At 36.8% G+C, this 24,334-nt stretch overlaps 1 protein-coding gene across 2 annotated transcripts in view; it reads right to left on the reverse strand.

Moving 5' to 3' along the window:
- LOC144968501 (multidrug resistance-associated protein 1-like) overlaps nucleotides 1-24,334 on the reverse strand; it is a 63,581-nt gene that overhangs the window by 33,615 nt on the left and 5,632 nt on the right. For both annotated transcript variants that reach the window (XM_078906934.1, XM_078906935.1), the window contains exons 2-13: nucleotides 23,815-23,997; nucleotides 21,644-21,760; nucleotides 19,379-19,507; nucleotides 18,302-18,421; nucleotides 14,658-14,719; nucleotides 9,219-9,353; nucleotides 8,427-8,666; nucleotides 5,993-6,170; nucleotides 4,746-4,914; nucleotides 3,291-3,442; nucleotides 2,083-2,220; nucleotides 725-871 (exon numbers count right to left, since the gene is read on the reverse strand). In XM_078906934.1, the coding sequence (XP_078763060.1) occupies nucleotides 725-871; nucleotides 2,083-2,220; nucleotides 3,291-3,442; nucleotides 4,746-4,914; nucleotides 5,993-6,170; nucleotides 8,427-8,666; nucleotides 9,219-9,353; nucleotides 14,658-14,719; nucleotides 18,302-18,421; nucleotides 19,379-19,507; nucleotides 21,644-21,760; nucleotides 23,815-23,997 (1,770 nt within the window). The remainder of the gene's footprint in view (nucleotides 1-724; nucleotides 872-2,082; nucleotides 2,221-3,290; nucleotides 3,443-4,745; nucleotides 4,915-5,992; nucleotides 6,171-8,426; nucleotides 8,667-9,218; nucleotides 9,354-14,657; nucleotides 14,720-18,301; nucleotides 18,422-19,378; nucleotides 19,508-21,643; nucleotides 21,761-23,814; nucleotides 23,998-24,334) is intronic.

Raw genomic sequence — 24,334 nt, forward strand, 5'->3', positions numbered from 1 at the left:
TATTGTGTAACAGAATTCGAGCATTGCTTATAATAATAATAATAATAATAATAATAATAATAATAATAATAATAATAATAATAATAATAATAATAATAATAATAATAAGCAAAAACAATTCCATATACTGATGGTGCTATGATTCGGTGATCACATAGGCAAAGAACCCCTTAATCTTTAAAAAGTTATAGACACTTTTAAAGGAGTGTGTGGGTAAATGTTTATGGTTGAAATTGCACTTTAGGTTTTAAAAAATGTTCAACAACAAATACGTAAAATACAACAAAATACAGAAAAGGTATGCTTTTTAAAATTTTGACAACAACACAGTAAAAAGTCAAACCGGAACACAAACGAAAAATGACTTGAATAATAATCTACTGTGTGCACAGTGTGATACAAAGGCCATGGGTGAAAGTTACTCAATGATATTAATCCTGCAAAGGCAGGTGCTCAGAAAAAAAAATCCTGCAACTACCAATAAGAGGAAAAAACAGAAGTGCGGTTAATTATATAAATGCCGGTTTTTTTCATTTTCGAATTCCGGCCAGACAAAAAAAAAACGGCGAGACCTCTTTTTCAAAAATAAAAATCCGGCCATGCCGGATTTTTCCGGCGAACTTTCACCCATGACAAAGGCATTGTGTACATAACTAATCTCTTGCCAACATTGTAATGGGGGACATCACTTGTAATAATAATAATAGCAATAATGTGTTTTAACCTTAGTTCCTTCTGTAATGATGTAAGGAGTAAAGTTGATGGCAAATTTCATCACGTCAAAGAGAGCGATGGCAACAAAGGCAGTTTGAGGATCAAGGTAATGATGGTTGTTGACGTACACAAAGCTCAAGAATGTCAACAAAGTGACCTGGACGAGATAAATAATATGCAATGAAACCAAAATAAAAAGGTTGCTAATAAAATTTTAAAAATAATAAAGAATTGTACATTTGAATAAACTGGAACTTATGAAAAAAACGTAATCAGGAGTAAAAGAATTAACAAACCGTGCCTTCCAAAATACTCAAGCGGGTGGAAACAAATGATTAAGTACCATTTTTTGAAACCCACAAATTCACTAACCTCATTAAGAATGGGATAATAAAATCATTTTATTATAAGACCATACAAAACTGTTTAAGACTTAATATGCATGATTGAATTGAAAATAATAAATATGCAAATTTAATTTTATGCACTAGATTTCTTTTTGAGAGAAAGAATACTTTAGTTTATGTCCAAGAAATTAATTATTTTTTGGGGATTAGGTTATTATCATCGTTTTCTGGCACATTGTGTGGATAACTCTTTGAATTTCCAACTTCAGACCTTTATCACTTCTTTTTTTTTTAATGGGAGAACCAGCATATTCTCCCCTCTCTCTTTCTCCACACACTAATCAAAATAAGGTAAGGGCTAAAGTGTACTTTAGTTTGAAATTAGCCGTGAATGAATCATCTATAACAATTGATCCACAAGAGTCTGTGTGGCATAGGGGTATGGTCCTTCTTTGTACTACCAACCTCCTCCGTGACCCTTAGGGGTCACCTCATCCTGTATCACTTTGCTTCACTACACTACGGCTGATGTCAGGATGATTCCAATCTTCTCTTGAAACAAACCCTAAAGAAAAATTTCCTCTTGGGGATAAATAACGAAAATCTTATTTTATTTATCTTATTTCATAACTACCCTGAACCAGGACCTCTCTACATATAATAAATTTCTGGATTCAGATGAGGCCGAATTAATCCCTGAAGAAATAAGAAATACTGCAGTGCCCTCCATACTAAAGTCACAACAAGATCTTGACAGCCTCAAAACTCTGGCCCAGGACCGTGACCAATGGAAACAACTAACAACATGGATGGAGAGAGCAGCTATACTTATTGACCATGACTGAATCACACAATTCTCAGCAAGCGTCATTCGGACTGCGAAGCTTACTACTACTACTATTATTTCATATTCTTAAGACTTAAATTTCCCTCATTAGCAGACAGCCAATTACTAAAATTTGTATAAAATGTTCAAACCATATTAGGATCAAGTGAATAAACTTGTAAACAATGTCCTTACCATATAAGGAGCCACAGACCATGAAAAGTTGAATATAGTTTCTAAGATTGCAAACTTGGAAAGAATCTGAAGCTCATTGTTTCTGATGGCTAGGACTTTTTCCTCAAAGCTCACTTCCCAAGCAAACAACTTGATGATCTGAGCAAAAGAAAGCAATGACATAATTTGTGTTATTTCATAACAAAATTGTATTGTTAATAATGTCAATGAGCTTTGTCTTTTTGTCTTTTTGTTTTATATGATACCGATGTAGCCAGCAACGAGTAATTTGCCCATGTTTACAAGGTGACATAAAAATATATTGAAACCTTTTATATCAGTCGCTTACCAACTCATTTCAACAAGTGTTTGACTCTGTGACTTTGATAGCAGAATAGCTCTGATATGACTTACCCTGTTGTTCTGATCAGAAGTGCTATCATTCATCTCACACTACAGAAACAGGAATTTTCTTCAACCATAAGGTACTATAAGGCTATTAATTTTAGTGCAAGTTGTCACGTTTACATAAGATTTAACTGCATCGAGCTCCTTTCACTTAAAAAAATTTTCATTAGAGCACTCATAAACAGGAATGCAAGGAAGGAAAGCTTAACTTTGCCTCAGACTCGACCCCCAGACAAAACTAAAATGAGTCTTTCATTTTATAAATAATATACAATTGTTATATGATAATGATACATGCATACTTTCAGTTCCATCTGTTAGACTCTTTAAAATCAGTATATTTACACATCACCCTCATTGCAATGCCAGGACTGATTTACAGTCATCTGTAGGTAATATATGAGTAAAGAGCAAGGCAAGCACCATCTTGTCGTTGACCATACTCATTATAACTTTGACTATCACAAAAATCGAGATACATAAATAATGAACAAAAATTAATAAAGCAGCTTTGAAAAAGAAGAAAAAAAAACAACCACAGAACGTTTTGGGTTTGAAACCCTTCTTCAGCCAATAATGAAAACCATAAAAACATAAATACATTACTTTTAATCCAGACAGACAAAATGTGTCTACTTTAAGTGATGTATTAATGTTTTTATTGGGTTTTTTAATTAGCTGAAGAAGAACTTTGAGTCAAAACATGTGCTCTGTGTTTAGTGCTATGTGCTTTTTTAAAAGATGTTATATTCATTTTTGTTCATTTCTTTTAACAGTCCACAGCATCTAGCAGCCCAGTATCACTTTGAGACGTCAGATACCTTCATTCCACTAAGTAATTCATTCATAATCTTGATCCTCTCATCCTTAAATGCCAAGAGCTTGTCCTGAAGTTTACTAAGTTTGGCTGTGATGATCCCATTTAAAGGGACGAGTATGAAGAGGAAAGCAGCACCAGCCAACATCGCAACACCTGCAATATAGTCCATTATAATAAAACAACCAAATAAAAAAGAAAAGAGGGATGTGAGTTTTTCTATTGGAAAATATTTACCAAAGTGCTCAAAGTGGGTCCCAAGCCAACCACGAAGCCTAACATGTAGTACAAGACACAATCAATGCCTTTCAGACGGTATCCAATTTTTAAAAACAAAGACAGCACTGTTACTGGCCAGCTTCTTATTATACAATTGAGTACGGTAAGAGAACGTCAGTAAAGAGCCCTTTGGAAAAAAACTCAACTTTGCACCACCCACAGCAAGTCTCAAAGCTGAAACCTACAGTCAGAAAAGGAGTGAAATAGTAAGAAACATAAAGCTGCGCTGACCAATAATACTATAGGAGTCCCGATAGCTTAAATGGCAGAGAAGGGCACTCGTCTTACAAGCAGAGGACTGGTGTAGGTCTCAGGTGACATCAAGGTTTTATCTGAAAAATCTGGTGAAAAGTACTTTGTGATAGACTAGGGCCTTGTCTCTGATATAATACTCTCCACAGACGAAGCAGGGGGAAGAGGAGGATGAAGAGGAGGAGGAGGAGGAGGAGGAGGGGGAGGAGAAGAAGAAGAAGAAGAAGAAGAAGAAGAAGAAGAAGAAGAAGAAGAAGAAGAAGAAGAAGAAGAAGAAGAAGAAGAAGAAGAAGAAGAAAGAAGAAGAAGAAGAAGAAGAAGAAGAAGAAGAAGAGAAGAAGAAGAAGAAGAAGAAGAAGAAGAAGAAGAAGAAGAAGAAGAAGAAGAAGAAGAAAAGAAGAAGAAGAAGAGAGAAGAAGAAGAAGAGAGAAGAAGAAGAAGAAAGAGAGAGGGGAAGAAGAAGAAGAAGAAGAAGAAGAAAAAAGAAGAAGAAGAAGAAGAAGAAGAAGAAGAAGAAGAAGAAGAAGAAGAAGAAGAAGAAGAAGAAGAAGAAGAAGAAGAAGAAGAAAGAAGAAGAAGAAGAAGAGAAACGATGACATGCGAAGAAGAAGAAGAGGAGGAAGAAGAGGAGAGACAACATACTACACTTGGTGAGAGAAGATAAACAACAAAATTGTAGAGAGAACAAAAGAGAAGAATCAACAAGCTGATGAAAAAATGAAGAAGAAGAAGAAGAAGAAGAAGAAGAAGAAGAAGAAGAAGAAGAAGAAGAAGAAGAAGAAGAAGAAGAAGAAGAAGAAGAAGAAGAAGAAGAAGAAGAAGAAGAAGAAGAAAAAGAAGAAGAAGAAGACGACAACGATGACAATGGCGAAGAAGAAGAAGAGGAAGAGGAAGAAGAGGAGTTAGCACTTTTACATTGCATACTTACCAACTTGGTTGTAGAGAAGATACAAACAAACAATAATCTGTAGAGGACTTGACCACAAAGAGAAGATATTCTTCATCAAGCCCTGGATGTTGTCAACGTCTACAGACATTAGGTTCACAACCTCTCCTGTGGTAGATTCCTTCAGTACTCCATTGCCCGTGGTTAAAGACTGGAATATATATATTTTTTTTTTGTTAAAGAGGATAACTTTAAAATGACATTCTGAAAAACAAATCAAAATACATCAAATATGTCAAAGGAATATGTAACCCATCATCTCACTCTTACGTTGTGTTCAGGTAGATCTGATGCTGAAAATATAATTAACACGTTGATTACGACGATTTTGATGTGAAAATATAATGAAAATGTTCATTATGATGACTTTCATGTGAAAATATAATCAAAACGTTGTTTTTTATGTGAAAATATAATCAAAATGTTATGTTTTTGATGTGAAAATATAATCAAAACGTTGATTGTGATGTGAAAATATAAATAAAATGTAGATTAAGATGATTTGTGATGTGAAAATATAATCAAAGCATTGATTATGATGTGAAAATATAAATAAAATGTAGATTAGAACGATTTTGATGTGAAAATATAATCAAATCGTTGATTATGATTTTGATGTGAAACATTAATGTCTTTTTTTTTCATCTGAAAAAACAAAACAAAACAAAACAAACTCAAATTGAATAAATTTGTCGTTAAATTTAATTTTCTTGGTCTAAACTTAGTCTGAACACAACAACAGCTAGATGCTCTCGAGTTCATATGAATGGCAAATTGAACTAATTTGTTTGACTTTCAACTAGAGTGAACTTGAGAGAATTTAAAAACAAAAATACTCACAATTCCATTCTAATCAATATTTGTTTTTAGAGAATAATGGCAAACTATTGTCATTAACATAATTTCTAAATACATGGGATTGTTGATAAAAGAGCGATTGATATTGGAAACAATGAACATGTGTTGTTTATACACTGTAAGGGTGAGATGGCAAAGTAGATGAGACATTTCACTTCTACCTGTAGAAAACGGTTTAAGCCTTACTGTTGTCATTATAACGTCTTTTCCTTATGGAAAAACTTAGACCTTGTTGCTCACTTTGTGACACTGTACTGCGACTAATGCCCGATTTATTTTTGTCGCTTCTCAAGATAAACCCGAAAGAAAACTGTCCCCGAAAGATGAATGAGAGGAATTTTATAAATGTTTTTGTTATTCCATATACTTACTTTTCTAAAGATGGTGGATATCAGTGAGGCCCTTATCTGAAGTCCCAAACAGGTTGAATAGTGGAGCAACCGATGGAAGAAGAAAGACTGAAGAGTGGAGGAAACAAATATCGCCAAAGCCAAGACATGGCCCTTCCAGGCACTTTCTGTAGGATCTTTTATGAAGGCTACAAGTTGACTGAAAGGTGAAAATTTCAAACTTTAATCAATTTAATAGAGCCAGAGAGGAAAAACTTTAAAAAGACTACCTTAAACAATTTGAGTCAAACCTATCTGAGAAAAAACAAAACAAAACCTTATTACTGAGTGATTAATTGTGTAGATGATGCAGTGTTAGGACATATGCTTCTCAACTTGAACTAAGTACAACCAATAAAACAAGGCAATCTCCAATATTTGTTACATATATGGACTCGGTTAACTAGAAATGTTAATTTCTAAAAGTCTACTGTATATCAGATGTAGATATCAATATTTGGTGACTGCATGAATTTTCCTTTTAAAAATAAACATTGAAAAAAAACAAAAAACTTTAACATGTAAATCATTCTGAATATAATTTTTAAAATCTGACTATTGAATCAATTCATATCAATGGTGCCTTAGACTTTAAGTTGACTATGTTTTAGTTTTGCACAATGCAACGGACATTTAGCAGAGCAATTAAAAAAAAACATTGGTGAACAATTTATTATATTTCAAGGATGGTGTGGCCACTTAAGAAATGCTAATTTCAACCAGAGGTTTTTGAATGGATAATGTCTGTAAAACTTAGAAATTTTCTTATTTTTCAGCTGTCTGAAATTTTATTTTGTTTTGTTTTTTTGTTTTGTTTTAGGGGCTGAGGTGACTAATTGGATCAAACATTGTATTATAACCTAAGCGGTTCCACCTATCGTTTGGAAAGATAATCAACTTGCATTTTATTCACTTAGGACAACATGGGCAGCCCCTTATGGTTTTCACACTATGTTATGACGATCAACCCAATCAGCAAAGTCCGGTCCGCATTCGTGCACCGTCGCAAACCCGCCGGGTAGCATCGTCACAACACAACCTTCGACTAGATGCTCTGCCGTCTCAGGTTCTTGCCCACAGCGAGTACATATTGGACAGGTAGTAAGACTCCACCGATGAAGCGCACTGGCCGTGAGGCAGCTCCTCGACCGAAGCCAATTCGCAGTCACCCAGTCTCCTCTTCCTGGTATCAAAGCCTGGCAACTTCTCACCAAGCTTAGAGGAGGTAACGTCCCCGCCCCCACGAGGGATTGAATTCGTCCAAACCGACTTCCATCTCGTATGCGCAACTCTAGATGTAGTCAGGGATTTTGCGTACAAGGGTTGCCGGGACTTATTTCGACTCGAAACGGGGGTGCCGTCCATTATGCGCATCAGAGGGGTTTGTTTGTTTTTGTTTTTGAGGGTTTTACGGCGCTTGCAACACATTTAGGTTATATCAGCGCCAGTAAAAAGGAAGAAAATGGGAAAGTAAAAAGTTCTAGAATTACAATTAAAGCACCCAAGAAAAAGTAAGACAAAGGGGAACTGAGAGCAAATAGGGATCAGATGTAGATTCCAAGAGCATACCACCAATGTACTTAGTTTGAAATCACCTACAAGTCTCATCCAGACACAAGCACAAATCCCAACAAAGAGGAACACACTCAAATGCTTACATTATACATTAAAAATAACAAATATAATAACACATAACAGAGAGATGATTTACAAGGAAAAAAATATCATCTCCCAAAACATTAACTATGCATTTGATTGTTTCCCTCCCAGTCAAGGACTCCGGCCAGGGTCGGGACAAAACCGAGCAATCTCACACCAAGACAAAGACAGAAAGCAAGTTGGAAAACAGATATAAGGGGATAGAAGACACGGTAAGTACCTCCCTGCCCACTGTGGAGGTAGGGAACCCCACCCAGGCATCAGAGGGGTATCCCCATTCCCTCTCTCTTTGATCTTACTCAGCTAGTTTCCCGTGGGTAATTCATGTTGATTCAGATGTTCTAATTCAATGGATTATCTATGTTTCTATATAAAATGTCTAGGCCATGGCATGTCATGACGAAAGTATGAAGCACTTTTGACAAAATGTGCGGTTGACAAGTTATTTGACACTATTGGGATCACAAAACTTACAGTAATTCTGTAATATTTCATACAGCCCATTTGTTTATTTTTTCATTATCATATTACAGTATTACCAACTTCAGCATTTATTTTTTAAAATTTGAAAAATTCTAAATCACAGGGAATCAAACATTTTCTTAATAACCCGAGCATGACAGCATTAAAGGACGGGTTCCACAAATTTTTCAGAGGACTGAGATAAATTATATAATAATATGTCAATGCGTAACGAAGGACACAGAATTACACTTGGTTACAGCCTGAGATAAAATCAGAGAGAAAAAAAAATTACCCCAAAATTAATGGGTTAGTCAACATGAGGAAATCATATAAGAGCTTCCACACTTGGCTGTGCATTAACTTCAGTCCAAACGTTTTGACAAGAGTCCAAATAAGACTTGGTCCTTTCTTTTTCTTTTTCCCCTTCTTTGAGGATAACTCATTAGCCTCCTCTGTGTAGTTTGTGTTGTTAAGTGAATTCTGTAAAAGAGGGCTGGATTCAGAAGAATCCTCCAAATGTTCAAAGTGTTTCCTGAAATGATGATAGACAGTTGTAATAAACTTCTTCCCTTTTACTTTAAATACAACAATATTTTTCATGGTATAAAAATATTGATCAAAAAGGCCATATCAAAATAGTCTTAAATAATCTCATTTTGGTTTACTAGGCAGCAACAGAAAGACGACCCGTTTTAATCAATTACCATCATCTCCCTTGTATACCAATAACAGCATGACTTATAAGGCATAAATAGTTCACAACAAGACACACATACTCTTTATCAAAAATATAAAGCATTGGGCCATCCCAACCACCAGGTAAACCCTGGTGTAATTCATCTGACCAGAGATCAAGATGTCTGAGGTTTGATCCCATGTCCAGCAAGGCTGATTTCTTTTGGAGCTGGGTTTTTGTTTCTTCTTCTTTGTTTTTATTTCTGATTTGTCTTTCAAAGTAATAGTACTATAAACACCTTTTCAGATTGTTATCACAGTGTGTTACTCTTTTTTACTGCAAGGGGACATGGGTCAAACAATGACAAAAATATATAGGAAACCTCTAAACCTCTTTCCATGAACCAACCTTCTCCTATCCTTAAGAAGAGCTTTGTTCCAATTAGCTAGGAAGGCGGGTACAACAGTGTCAGACTTGTCTCTAACATGGAGGTCTGGCATAGAATCTTCTGTCAAAGGATTTCTGTAGCCTTGCACCACCATGCTGAAACAATGGGATGATATATCATCTTATGTGACAACTATACTAATATTACAACGACAATCATTAGGCAAAAAGTGGTATGTCTCTCAATTTTGCTTCAGCCCTGTAGCTCAATGGAGATTCACATGGAGAACTGGTTAAATGCTGCATTACAACAAACAATTATAGTTGTCCTGGCCTCCTAGAAGTGATTGGTAGGACGTTTTAGCATTCTTATCTACCAAGGTCTCTCACTACTGAGGTATAGTTCAACATCAAGAGACCTCCATACCCTTATTCCCGTTGATTCCATGTCTTGTCTATCTTCTGAAAATGTCTGGATATCTCTCTGCCAAGTTGTTGTTTTTTTAGTCAAACTCTCTTCCTCTTGCTTTGGAGGTCACAGATTAAGGTTTAGTAAGTAATATCATTTTCATCTGGAAATTCCGTTGCTCATTAGAATTTGATATGTTATTTTGCGTTGCTGATCTTTTCTGAGATTTTAATGAATAATTCTAGTTTACCCATCATACTCTTTACAGTTCTTCACCATTCCATGTCGTATAATAATCGTATAAAAATAATGAATCCTAATCTTTGAATTTTGTTTGCTCTCTTAGATTTCTGAGATCTAGCTGTTTAGAGTTGCAGTAAAGTTGAGCTTGATTTCCATTTAGTCAATGATGCTTTTAATGAAAAATATTATAACTCTCAGGTATGGGATAATAGTAGCTAGTCTAAACTGATTTTTCAAAACATGTAGTAGTAGGCATCCTTCCGTCTCGAGAGACGATGGTTTGCGCCCTGTATGACTTTAGTCTCATCAGTCTTGTTGAGAGCAACGACGGGTGTGACTCAGCAGACCAATCCTTGCATGGCAGTCTCTACCGCAGTTGTTGCACACATAGTTTGACTGTGCGTTTGGTATTTGGATCTGCTGCCTCTCTTTCCTCCTTGCTCTCCTCTCCTTAAACTTCGTCTTTCTCCTCTCCTCACCTCTCTTCACTCCCTCCATCACCGCATATCTCCAGCCGCTGCGGTCGTCAGCAAGCGACTCCCAGGTGTTTGAGTCGATGCCTGTCAATTTCATGTCTCGTTTGCAGACATCATAGAAGCGCAGAGCTGGACGGCCAGTTGGTCGCCGTCCAGAAGCTAGTTCACCGTACATGATGTCTTTGGGTATGCGTCCATTGTCCATCCTGTGTACGTGACCAAGCCATCGCAAACGTCGCTGGCAGAGCATGAGATGCATACTGAGGGAGTTAGCTCTTTCTAGCACTGCATTGTTAGTGAGTCTGTCCTGCCACCTGATGCCGAGAATTCGTCGTAGACAGAGATTGTGGAAGTTTTTCAGGCGTTTCTCCTGTCTGGCATATGTTGTCCAGGATTCACTGCCATACAGTAGGCTACTGAGTACACATGCCTGGTATACTCTGAGTTTGGTGTTCAAAGTGAGTTGGTTGTTGGTCCACACTCTCTTACTCAGTTGTGCCATGACAGCGGCAGCTTTGGCGATGCGCTTGTCTAATTCTGCATCAAGTGACAGGTTGCTGGTGATGGTTGTGCCCAGGTATGTGAAGTGATCAGTGACTTCTAGCTCCTCGTTGTCAATGTAAATTGCTGGTATAGAGGGGACATCCTGACACATTACATTTGTTTTCTTGATGCTGATCGTCAGCCCGAATTCCCTGCATGCGTGGGAAAACCTGTCCATCAGCCGCTGAAGGTCTTCCTCGGTATGCGCGCGTAGAGCTGCATCATCTGCAAATAGCATTTCCCTTATGAGGACTGTGCGGACCTTGGTCTTTGCTCTCAGCCGTGCCAGATTGAACAGCTTCCCATCACTTCTGGTGTGTAAGTGGACTCCTTCTGGGGACTCTTTGAATGCGAACTTCAGCAGTAAGGAGAAAAATATACCAAACAAAGTCGGTGCGAGGACACAGCCTTGTTTCACGCCGCTGCGCATGGGGAAGGGTTCAGAGGCTCCACCGTCGTAGCTAATGGTGCCCTTCATGTCGTCGTGGAAGGAGGCAATGATGCTAAGCTGCTGAGGAGGACAGCCAATCTTCTTTAGCAGCTGGAAAAGGCCCTTCCTGCTAACAAGGTCAAATGCCTTTGTCAGGTCAATAAATGCAATGTAGAGGGGCATCTGCTGTTCTCTGCATTTCTCCTGAAGTTGACGTACTGAGAAGATCATGTCCACTGTCGACCTCTTGGCTCTGAAGCCACACTGCGACTCTGGGTAGATACGTTCGGCGAGGACTTGCAGTCGAGCGAGGACAACGCGCGCAAAGACTTTACCCACAATGCTCAGTAGAGAGATTCCCCTATAGTTATTACAGTCGCTACGGTCTCCCTTGTTTTTGTAGAGGGTGATAATCTTGGCATCACGCATATCCTGGGGTACCTTGCCTTCTCTCCAGCAAAGACACAGGAGTTTATGTAGTGGTTCCAAGAGGGCTGGCTTTCCACATTTGATGATTTCGGGTGGAATGCTGTCGTCACCGGGTGCTCTGCCACAGGCCAGAGCATCGATTGCTTTGCTGAGCTCCTCCATGATTGGTTCTGCGTCTAGTTCTTCCAGTACTGGCAGTTCTTCAATTGCGTCTAACGCTTTTTGGGTGACAGTGTTTTCTCTGGCGTAGAGTTCCAAGTAGTGCTCTACCCATCTACCCATCTGCTTGTCCTTGTCAGTGATGGCTTCCCCTGTCTTGGATTTAATAGGTGCAGTTTTCTTTGTAGATTTGCCTGTCGCCTGTTGGATGTTGTCCGACAACTGAAGCCAGTAGTCATTGGCGCAACGTCGTGCTGTTTGCTGTGCTTTGCTGCGTGCAGCTCGCAGCGCCTGCAGGTTCCTCTGACTCGGTTTATGTTTATAGCTGACAAGTGCGCTGCGCTTGGCATCAATGACTGGCTCCATCTCAGTGATTCTGGCTTCAAACCAATCATTGCTCTTGCGCTCCTTTTTGCCGTATGTCAGAACTGCAGTGCTGAAATGGCGTTTCTAAGAGAGTTCCAGCTGTCCTGTGCATTTTGTTCTGCTTCTCTATGAGCTGTGTTGAGAATCTTCTCAAGTTGCTCGTTGAACTCTATATTTTTTCCCGGTAAGCTGTCTTGCTGATGTTGATCCTGGGCTGGCCCTTTCTCTTTGAGTGATGAAGTTTCTTTGGTGTCAGTTTCACCCTTGTGGCAACCAAAGAGTGATCAGTGTCGCAATCAGCGCTTTGATAGGACCTGGTGTTACAAACATTGTTAAGAGAATCGCGCTTAGTAATGATCATGTCCAGCTGATGCCAGTGTTTTGACCTTGGATGTCTCCATGACACCTTGTGACATGCCTTGTTCTGAAAATAGGTGTTCGTCACGCATAGTTTGCGATAGCAGCAGAGTTCAAGAAGCCTCTGACCATTTTCATTCATCTTTCCTATGCCGTGGTGCCCCAAAACGGTTGGCCATGATTCTTTGTCAGCACCAACTCGCGCGTTGAAGTCGCCAAGAAGGTAGATGTGCTCCACTTCTGGGATATTGTTGACAATGGCGTCTAATGACTCATAGAATTGGTCCTTTACTTCAACCGAAGCTTGCAGTGTTGGGGCGTAGACGCAAACAAGGTTCACCGATGACAGGCGCAGCTTTAAAATTCTCTCTGTGCCGTCTGTTGGCGGTTCGATCATAGGAAGCAATGTATGGCGTACTGCAAATCCAACACCGTGCTCCCTCACGTCTTCTGTGCCTTTTCCTTGCCAGAAGAATGTAAAGTGTTTCTCCTTCAGGGATCCCCCCTCTGGGAGTCGCGTTTCCTGCAAGGCTGCTATGTCGATGTTCAATCTGTTAAGTTCACGATCAATTACTGCTGTTTTTCGAGCATCGTCCATGGCCTGAAGGTCATCTGTCAGTCCTGAGCGCATAGTTCTTACATTCCAGCTTGCTAATCGAAGAGCTGGGGACTTCGTTTTCTTTTTCATTTGCTTGCCTGGTACACAGTTTAACGATCCACTTGTCAAGCTTGCAAGCTCTAAGCTCCAGGCACCCTCTGAAGCAGGCAGATCGTGGCGGGTCAACACCTTTCTGGCTGGGGGCTGCCCAGCTTGGGGCGGGCGGTAGCTGACCAGTAGGATTACGATGATCCCTCCCACCGTCGAAGACAACCCGTAGCGTCCAACTCTACGCCAATCGAGCAAGGACTTATCACTCGTAGACTGCTGTCTTCCGTGTTGTTACTCTTCACCGGTGAAGGTGAGACTGGAGTGTCCTCTCCAGGGCGCGGCCTGGGCAGAGTATGTGGAGATCTTGGGCTGCCCAGTAACCAGAACCTCCCTCTCTTCCTCCCTGGTGTGGTCCAAAGGATCGCATAGCGATACGTTTGGCATCAGTTTGGATGCAGATTTCTGTCAGGTTTACTCCTTAGCCTTTCCTCCTCCCGAAGGTATCCACAAGGCAGTGGAGCCATACATCGATGGCTAGGGAGAGTATGAGTTATAGGGGTAGATTAAGAAAAGTAAGGACATACAGAAGACACCACACTACAGAATATGTTACATTTTGATTCTGAAATATACATGATAGGGCAATTGGTTCAAAAGTTATGCCTCTTTGAACTTTGGCCTTTTTTAAATCGCATTTTAAATGGGCAAAAATCACATTATCGTATCCCGCTGACAGCCTAGATTATGATCCAAACAACAAAAATTTCTTGAACTTACACTATATACCACTGTCAAATCGCCCAATTTTTTTCCATACTGTTAATGAATTAAAAAGTCAGAGAAATTATTGCATCAAAAATGCTAAAAAATCAAATTTGCGCAATATTCCAAAACCTAAAAATTGCACACAAAAAAAACCCCAAACAATTATTTTAAAATCATTAACATTTTAAATAAAGTCACTGAGACTGAGGTGAGAGAGCCAAAATGAATAAGACTTTGATAAAACAAATACCTACAATCTTTCAAAACTTTAATTAGTGCTAAATCTGATAATGGGCACTTAGACCATACTTGCAATATTATGATTAATATTTAAATTAATGAATACACTCTCTTTATATAGATAGTATCGACTACAAGAATACTTGTATAAATCTGATATGACCTAAGTCAGATGATATTATATTGAACTCCCTATATGGAATTCTGGTCAAGAACTAAGTTAAAGTGTTTAAATGCACTAAAAGATTGTATGATTGTTAAAATGCTTAAATAATTGAAAATATAATGCTTACGATCCTATCCCCCCACGCCACATACACATTTTATCTTTACTGTAACTTTTCAAACAGCCTTTAAACCTCATGAGCGTCTTTATATTATAGATAGAACTTACAATGTTTGCCATGAGAAGATAACTCTTGACAAAAAGGATGACTCTGATTCTGGACATGGTTCCTGAAGAAATGAATAGAAAATAAAATTCTATTCTATGAAACTCATAAGATCAAATTCCCATTTATTGCTACTTTTTCTTCTTGAGAAAACAACTTGCATGAGCGTTCAAGCATGATGTGTCCCATCTTTTGATAAACTCAAGCAATGTTGAGCCGGTGGATGGATGACAAGGATCACAAAACTCTGGTTTCAGCATTGGTCCCTGAATTTTTAAAAATCACACACATTAAACAGTGCCCAATTAAATTGAGTGAGGTGACTTGCCCAAAGCCATCCATTGTAGTGAGGATTTGGTTGTTTCTTGTTTTTAAGGATTTTATGGAGCTTGGAATATCATATCAGCGTCAGTAACAAGAAGGAAAGTTTGTTTTTGTTTTGGTCTTACAGGCCTGTAAATGGTTGGTGAAAAAATTGTCGGAACTTTTTGAACATGCGAAAATAGACACAACAGGACAAAAATATGGACACAACACAGATATGACATGTCAATTGACTAGTCAAATCATGTCACTTTCCCCTACTTATTTATAACGAGGTCCTTATTTTATGGTACAAAAAAAATCCCAATTATTTGAGGGCCCAGGTCTGAGTTAGTAAAATGAAAGGAAGAGAACAAATCCTACCCTTTTGAATGATGTGTATCTCGTGCTTGATGACACAGGAAGCTGCGTATCTTCGCTCCTGTTTGTGTTAAATGTTTACGCTGATTCTTTCATTTATTTGGATTAATTCTTGAAGAAGAAGAAGAAGAAGAAGAAGAAGAAGAAGAAGAAGAAGAAGAAGAAGAAGAAGAAGAAGAAGAAGAAGAAGAAGAAGAAGAAGAAGAAGAAGAAGAAGAAGAAGAAGAAGAAGAAGAAGAAGAAGGAGGAGGAGGAGGAGGAGGAGGAGGAGGAGGAGGAGGAGGAGGAGGAGGTGTGCAGTCGTGTGAGAGCTTTCAAAGAAGAATATATATTTCGAAGAAAAATAATTATTTCGCATTAATTTCTTTTCCGTCTTACATCTGAACGGAATCAAAGAAATATAGAGACTGAGAAATAAGAACCGGAGATATGCATGTGTGTCGGTAGCAAAATAGAGAGAAACCTTCCGGTCCGGTTCCACACACTTCTGTGTATGCGTTATTTACTGACTAGAGTGTGTGTGTGTATGTGTGAAGACGACTCGCGCGAACTTCGCGACCTCTCTCTCGCTGGCTGTGGCACAGTAGCCAGACAGTGAATACATACACGTGAAGCGGAGCGTGTAGGTGGCATGATAATATTATAGCTAACAGATAGACGGCAAGTTTTGTTATGTCTTTGATGCGACATTGGAATTTTTTTTTTTAATTTTTAAAGTCGGCATTTGAAACGGAATAAAATCTATTTTTTTCGAGGAACGAAATAAAAGTCTTTTATTTTCTTTTTTATTGGTTCTGTTCTTTGATGTTACGAATTTTATTTTTACTATTATCTTTTTTTAAAAATAATTGCACTTAAGAGCAAAATCGTGCTGTCGGAAATCCGACAATAGACGGAAGATTTACAGGCCTGGTCTTAAGGGTTTTACGGCACTTGCAACACATTAAGGTCATATCGGTGCCAGTAAAAAGGAAGAAACTGTAAGATAAAGGGGAATTGGTTCAAATAGGAAACATGTAGATTCTAAGAGCATACTATCAAAGTACTTAGTTTGAGATCACCTAAAACTCTCATCCAGACACAAGCACAGGTCCACACTAAGAGGGATACACTCAAATGTTTACAAATCACATATAATATGTAAACAAAACATAATACAGTGCATAACAGAGAGATGATTTACAAGACAAGAAATATCATCTCCCAAAACTCTAACTATACATTTGACTATTACCCTCTCAGCTAGGGTATCTAGCCAGGGCCAGAACAAAACCAAGTCATCTCATTCCAAGACAAAGACAGAAAGCATGTCGGAAAACAGATGTAGGAGGATAGAAGACAGCGTAATTGCCTCCCTGCCCACTATGGGAGAAAAAGGAAAGTGGGATGGTCAAAAAATTATAGATTTACAAGTAAAGCGCAGGACAAAATACCTGTGCCTCAGACCAGCCACAGGCAACTTACAAAAGAAAACTATATTTTTTGTAAAAAATCTGAATTTAAAGAAAACAATCTGCACCAATCGAAAATGCGTGATTTTCACCCTTCTTTGTAAGAAATGCTGCTTTGAAATGCTTTAGAATTGATGTTGTATAGTTCAATTCAAACATAAGAGACCCATTGCCTCAAAACGGTGTTATTTTGCTGTGACTAAGATGATCAAAATATATAATTTACAGTGAAAAATAAGAAACTTGGGTAACATTTTTATATATTTCATTGAGGAAAATGGACATAGTCTCTGAATAAGACAAAAATTAAAATCTCATATTTCTGATCAATTTGGTTTTGTCATCCGGCCATAATACCAGTTTGAGAAGAAGGGTCACATATAAGCATTTCGGGGAGAAATAATCCCATTTTCACCAATTTTCATCTAAAATTTAAATTTGAATACGAATTTGGTGAAGTGAAAAAAAATATATCTATATTTATTAGATCAGATTTGACACCCCAAAAATCTGTGCACCTATTAAATTTGTATAAAAGGCAGGTCTGCAGCTCCCAATGGACTTAGATATGAATGCGTAAGTGATCAATCTTGTCCTGGTGCTAGTATAAAGGAGGACACCTTAAAGAAAACATGTACTTTGCAAATGGAAATTTGGTTCTATATGGCTGCTGGGGGTATAAATGAAACATTGTTAAACTGGAAATGCACTACTTAAACAAGCATTTGAGACTGATCTAAATCCTTGTAGTGTCGGGATTTTACATGACACTGACACTTAAATCTAAAGTTCAAATTATAAAATTTTAGTAAAATAAAAAACTTTCACGAGGGTGAGTGAATATCATTTCCTAAATTACAGATGGAAAAGTTTAATTTGATTCATCCTGACATATCATCAAATGAGAAGCAGACGTCACATCTTCCTTTTTTTTCATTTCAAAACTCCTTGGAAGTGTGTAACTAGAGGACTGACAATGAATAGGTGAGATATTGAATCATAAGGTGGCAAAACTATTTTAGTGGCAGGATATCAGGGCAGATTCTTAGGGTTGATGATCTTTATTGATGACCAGCATTTATTTAGGCTAGAAAATAGGATGCCATCACTCTGAAAACAGAAAATCAGCTACACAAGGTATGGTTTCACACTTCCCAGGAGATTGGAACCTGTATTTTGACATAACTATATTATTCCCTTTTGACACTGTTGATCACATATCTTAAAAGTAAATTTTGAAAATATGTTCTACCAATGAATGATAAAAATCAACTTCACAGCGCTTAAAACAAGCAAACCAAAAAATAATAAATAATAATTATTGAAACAGTAATTGAGAGATGGTGTCAATCAAAATTCATGAAAAAGTTGACGAGCTGAATTTGTTTTTGGAAACACAATGTCATGGCACAACAATGAAGGGTTAGAGCTCAGCTGGTCATTGGATATGATAAATAAGCAATTATGTTTGTGACAAAATGATATGAAAATATTTCAAACTTAGCTTTGACCTTGTCGATATGGATAGATCTCACAGCCTCCTCAGCAAAACAATGGACAAAGAGCTCAACAAAGATTAATCCAAACTTGATGTAGAACATGTAAAAGTTGAAGATATTGTCTCTGTATGTCTGTCAATGAAAATTATGATAAGAGGTCAATAATGAACCTATAACGACACAGAGGGGTGCTTATCCAATTCAAACTCCAATGCCCATTGATCCAGAAATAAATTAATATTCGAGTAGGTCTAAAGTAATTTTGAAGGAATTTGTGATGAAAATCTTTATTTTTAGAGGTTTTACAATTCTTGCAACATTTCAGATCTTTTCAATAAAATGCAAGATGGGGAGAAAATTACAAAGATTAGAGGTATTCACTTTAAATCAAAAATGATAAAGGAACTATATCTCAAACAAGGAACAGAATATCAAATTCAAAGAAACAACTTGACTGATATGTCACTAAAAAATATTTCTTCTGAGGCTTAAGGTAAGGCCCATGGAGCCAGAGTTTATCCCAATTTCTTTATATGTGCAGGACAATAGCAATTGCTTGCTAACCTCTCGGATAGGACTCTAATCTATCATAAAGTAATTTAAACCAAATCTAACAGACCCAGCTACCCAAGCACTGCTGGATGCACAAAGGGGATAAAAAAGTCTCGACTTCATCAATCTCAGTCCCTTTGCATGTGAAGTAAGTGCTCTACCAACTGAGCTTTTGGGACCCACGCTGTGTCACTCAATACATTATAAAATATATATTACTGTGATTGTATTATCATGAAAGGTTTAGCCTAGCACAGTGTCCTATACCATGAATCAGATTTTCATCCAGTTCTTGCCCACCAAAAATAAATTTTGGTCCAATGGAAAGCATTTTTTGGAGGAGTGGCTCAGATAAAAATGACTTACACTCATGTTCAGTGCCCTAAATATTTATGAAATGGTAAACAAATTGAGATTTATCATCTGTTTTTGATAATGATGGTTGGGGCTCCAAAATGATAATTTTTAAATATCTAAAGTCATTCACCCTTCACATGCATTTATATAACATTATTAGGTATACAATATTTTACAAACCTGGAGTTCTATGAGTGTGTAAAATGGAATGATGTTGCAGAGGAGCTGAAGGGTCCAGAATGTAAAGAGAACCCCCGATGTCACAAATCTTTTTCTTCTTTCTGCCACTGTAAATCCCAAAGCTAGGAGCTGTGGATGGAAATTGTGTCCAAATAAAGACATTGACTAATTGAGTAGACATGCTAAGCTGAGATTTCCAAATTTTGTAATGAAAGTTCATGGAATAATCAAATATTGCTAAATTGTTCAATAATATAGGCATTACATCATCCAACTATCAGGTAGCCTATGTGATGTAATGGTAGCATGTCTGACCGATAATGAGGTCTGAGGTTCAATCTCCGGTTGAGGCAGGCTGATTTTTTTGGGTTCTTTTTTTTTCTTATATTTTTCTCTCTACTCTGTCTGGCACTATTTCATACACACTTCTGTTAATTGGACAAGGAAAACAGATGCTCTATTGAGTGAACAATTTTTGTTATCTGCTTAAGCCGGAGATATGAGACTGGTACTTCATGTTGTGGATTATCATTTTCTATGAGTCATGTGATTTATCCGTTTTGTTCACTCGTCAAAATCATCAGGCCATTTAAAATGTTAACGTGCATTATTGATAGTGTCTTTTATCATGCACACGACTAAGGAAAACAAAATGTGACAAATACATTCCCATTATCATTTACAATCTGGATCCATTAATTCGCAATATTGGCAAGTATCTTTTAATTTGTATGACTCTACAATTCTTTTTATTTTTTTTGTTGTTGAGTGATTGTTGGGACCAATATTATGTGGCTTGACAGCATTCAGAGATAAGCTGAATGTTTATGGGAGGTCAAAGCATCAAAATTAGAGTATTATGAATGAAATGAAACATTTCTTGTGCTACCTTGTTTAACAATTATAAATGAACGGTCCAATGGTTTCCGTAAGCAATTAGGACATAAATACAATCTGGCTATATGATTATAGTTTGCCCACCTAAGGATTATGAAACAAAATTCCTTTATTAATAAATCAATAAAAAGGATTTATTTACATACTCATTATTATAATAAAATAATAATAATAATAATAATAATAATAATAATAATAATAATAAAAATAGATAATAATAAAATAATAATAATAAGATAGAAAAGAGAAAAGAAGAAGAAGAGAAGAAGAAGAGAAGAAGAAGAAGAGAAGAAGAAAGAAGAAGAAGAAGAAAAGAAGAAAGAAGAAGAAGAAAGAAGAAGAAGAAGAAGAAGAAGAAGAAGAAGAAGAAGAAGAAGAAGAAGGAGGAGGAGGAGGAGGAGGAGGAGGAGGAGGAGGAAAAATAAGAGCGGGGACTTATAATTAACACAAACATTTAAACATGTAGTCAACTCATTAGACCATCAATTCAATGGATGAGAGCAGTGTCCTAACCACTTTTAAAAATAAAAGATGACAAAAAAAAGTGTATCCTGACAAAATCTGAACAAAATACTTTAAAAAAAAAAAAAAAAGAACGAAAAGAAAACAAAGAAATAAAAAGAAAAGAAAAGGCGGACCAACAGCAGTTCCGAGCAAGCCACGAGCAACACTCAGTCATGAAATAGACATAAACTAAGAGGAAAAATTTACTTTAATTGTAGTTGGGCAATCAGGGCACTTAATTTATTATTTCAAAATAATAATCAGAACCCACTAAGTAGCTTGATCTGGCTATGAGCACATTTGCTTGATTCATGAGCAATATGCTTTTAAAAGAAGACTGTTGTTCTTGAAAAAACAATCCAATTTCTGTCTCGTTGCAGGGAAGAAATTAATCTAATTTGATTCAGTAAATTATTGTATTTTCTCTATAATAAAATAATGCATTAAAAAAAATTGGCAATTATCACCAAAAATAAAAAAGAAATCACTTGCATTCCAAGTAATAAAGAGTAGTGGAATATCAATATTTACAAAAATAATCCATCCCAATAAGTATAAATGGCTCTATTGTAAAAAAATATGATGAATTTTAGAAAGTTTTATGTCATTCACTTGATTTGTCATTAATTATGATGAAATATGTGCGTTATAAATACCACTGTATATTTCACCAACAACACCGCCACACCCCCCCCCCCCCCCCCTCAAAAACAAAAAAAACAAACAAAAACAAAACAAAAAAAACAAAACAACAAAAAAAAACCAACAAAAACAAAAATAAAAAAACCCCTCCAAAAAACAAAATCAAACAAAAAAAGTAAAACAAACAAAATTTATCCATTTTGTACGTAATAATGCACTCACAAATGTAATTGTGGAAACAATTCCAGCAATTTTTTTGGACAGGTCGTGACCTATAGATTCAGTAAATGTATGGAATACCTCAACAGCAGAGGTAGCCACTAAAAGGATTGTGAAATTCTGAAAAGGAGAAAGAGAAAGTGTGTGTTAAAAATAAATGTTTGATTGATAAAAGAAATGTTAATTTTTAGTCTTTACCTATCTCTTTTTTTACTTATATCACTGGCAAAACACTTGGGAAATAGTAAATCTTGTAAAATAAATGTGCATATAAATTTATCATAAGCCAAAGGAAAAAATATGGATGAAGATTGATTAAAATATCATTGATTCATCACAAGAGTGACATCGAGTAAAGGTATTATATTTTTTCATCATTATTTCAATATGGACCAGATTCAAAGGAAGCATATACTTTTGTATACTAGGTAACTGAAATTAATAATATGGCCACAGGTCAAACTCACAGAGTGACACTTATTGATGCAACATGTAACAGCACCATAAATTCATGTGATTTCATGAATTCACAAACGAAACACATGCAAGATCCTTTTCCAAGATTGTTAGTAATCCAACCAATCCAATCAATACAGCCGCAGCTTCAGGCTTGAAGATAAATATGGTATATTTGCGATAGGAAATAGTCCTAGTTAAGATCATTTGAATTTAATTATCTGTTCTACGAACAAATCCACTGACCAAACTGCTTTCTAACTGGATTACAAATTTTTTATAAATGCCATATTTTTCAAGTAGTCAGGGAAGGAATTCCGTAGCCTTATGACACTTGGGAAAAAGAACTGAACTCAAAAGTGTTAAAACTCAAATGGATAGTAGCTTGGATTTTGTTGACAGTCTTTAATTGGAATAATGATGGTTTGTCCTACTATGCTTTAAAGAATATCTTTAAGTTTTCATTTGTTGCTTCGCTCTTTCAAAGACATCTCTAATGATTGTCATGCTCATACTTTCATTCGGGCTGTTTATAGATTTTTTTCAATCTAGGTTGTTTTTTTCCCCCTAATGGGCCCCACACGCTGTGACTTTTTTTATGCAGTTCCTGTATTGGCAGTCATGCAAATATCTTACTGATGTTGATGCACGTTGTCTTTGGTAAATCTCTCCTTCATTGTCTCATGACCGTAGCCTGCTGTATGGTCTAGCTCAACCTACCATATCTGGGTAGTACCATGACCAAAGCATGAGAGCCTCCCCCTCCCTCAGCCCCTTTAATTGAAACTTAATAAGAGAGATTTTAGTTGTCCAGTAAACACTTTTATTTCTTCCTTGATGTTTCCATTACTTCTGTATTCAGTGTATAAGACTTGCAAGATTATTCAGCAACATTTATTTTCAATTATTTTTATACAATAACTTGAGCTTTTATATAGCGCAATATCCATTAGACATGCTCAAATTAGTTAACAAAGGGTCCCTGACCAACAGCAATGTGTAACATGTAAAATCAGACATGATGTCTGTCAGACGATATTATAATTTTTTTCGAGAGAGACAACGCTGTTAACGACTAGGTACTAATTTTACACCTGAGTACAGAGACAGAATGTGAGTAAAGAGCCTTTTCCAAGGACTCAACCATGCGCTGAGCAAGGCTCGAACCCAAGACCTTCCAATCCGAAACAAAGTGTCATACCACTAGATCACATAGCCGCACAATGATATTTTCTCTCAGTAATAAGGCAATGATTGAGTTTAAAGAATATAAGTAGACTAACTTAGTGCCCTAAGCTATTCGACATAATTATAGAAGCTTGGGGAAATCTGTAACCTACCTCCTTTGTGTAATCAAGATGTGATATATTCAATATTTCTCTGTGTAACACCTGATTGTAAACATGGACCATGAGCTGTTGATCCGCCCAAAAGCATGAGGTTGCAATGTGTATCAAGCAAGCAAATATACTACACAATAATCAATGTACAATAATATAAAAACGAAAGAACGAACAAGATATCATTTTTAGTAAAATCTTTACAATTAAGTTCAAATTCTTAACAGGAGACTGCACATTTTTAAAAAGTCCTGCCTAAGGAATGGTCAGGGATGGTCACATTTTATGCAGTCCATTGTGCAGTAATCTCCAGGGTTTTAAAAATCATCAAAATCTTCACCAAGGATATCAATTATATATTGACAGGTTGAAACTTACAAACTTCAGCAAAAATTTTTTACTGTAGGTATTTCTAGAGGCCCTGACAGGAGATGAGGCGAGATACCAAGTGTAAATTGGGGAGCACAACCATAGGAAGCCACAAGGAATCCATACTAAAGCTGTGTCCTGGAAGCAATCCGTGAATTCTGGCCAGCTCCCATTCAATAGTAATTGCTGATCCTGTAAAAAAAAACAAAAAACAACATATCAATGTGTGATTAAATGTTTAACATGTTATGATGCTGATGACCAAGTGAAAGCGGGGTGGAAAATCTATAGCTGGATATCTATTATTAGATGAAGAAGGGGAAGTATAGAGGAGTGTTGGGTTTTTTTGTTTTTTTTTAATAGTAAAAATTCGTATACAAGTGAGCAGCAAAGTGGATTGCTACAAGGTATATTGAAGATGAAGAATTTTATAAGGGACAATGCACCTACAAGCTGAGATGATACATACACAATTGTTATGATAAGCGCTTTAGGCCATCAACTAATTTCATTCAGCACCTTTTGTGTT

This window comes from Berghia stephanieae, chromosome 3, assembly GCF_034508935.2.
Source record: "Berghia stephanieae isolate SIO BIC M18660-M18661 chromosome 3, UCSD_Bste_1.3, whole genome shotgun sequence".
Taxonomy (NCBI): domain Eukaryota; kingdom Metazoa; phylum Mollusca; class Gastropoda; order Nudibranchia; family Aeolidiidae; genus Berghia; species Berghia stephanieae.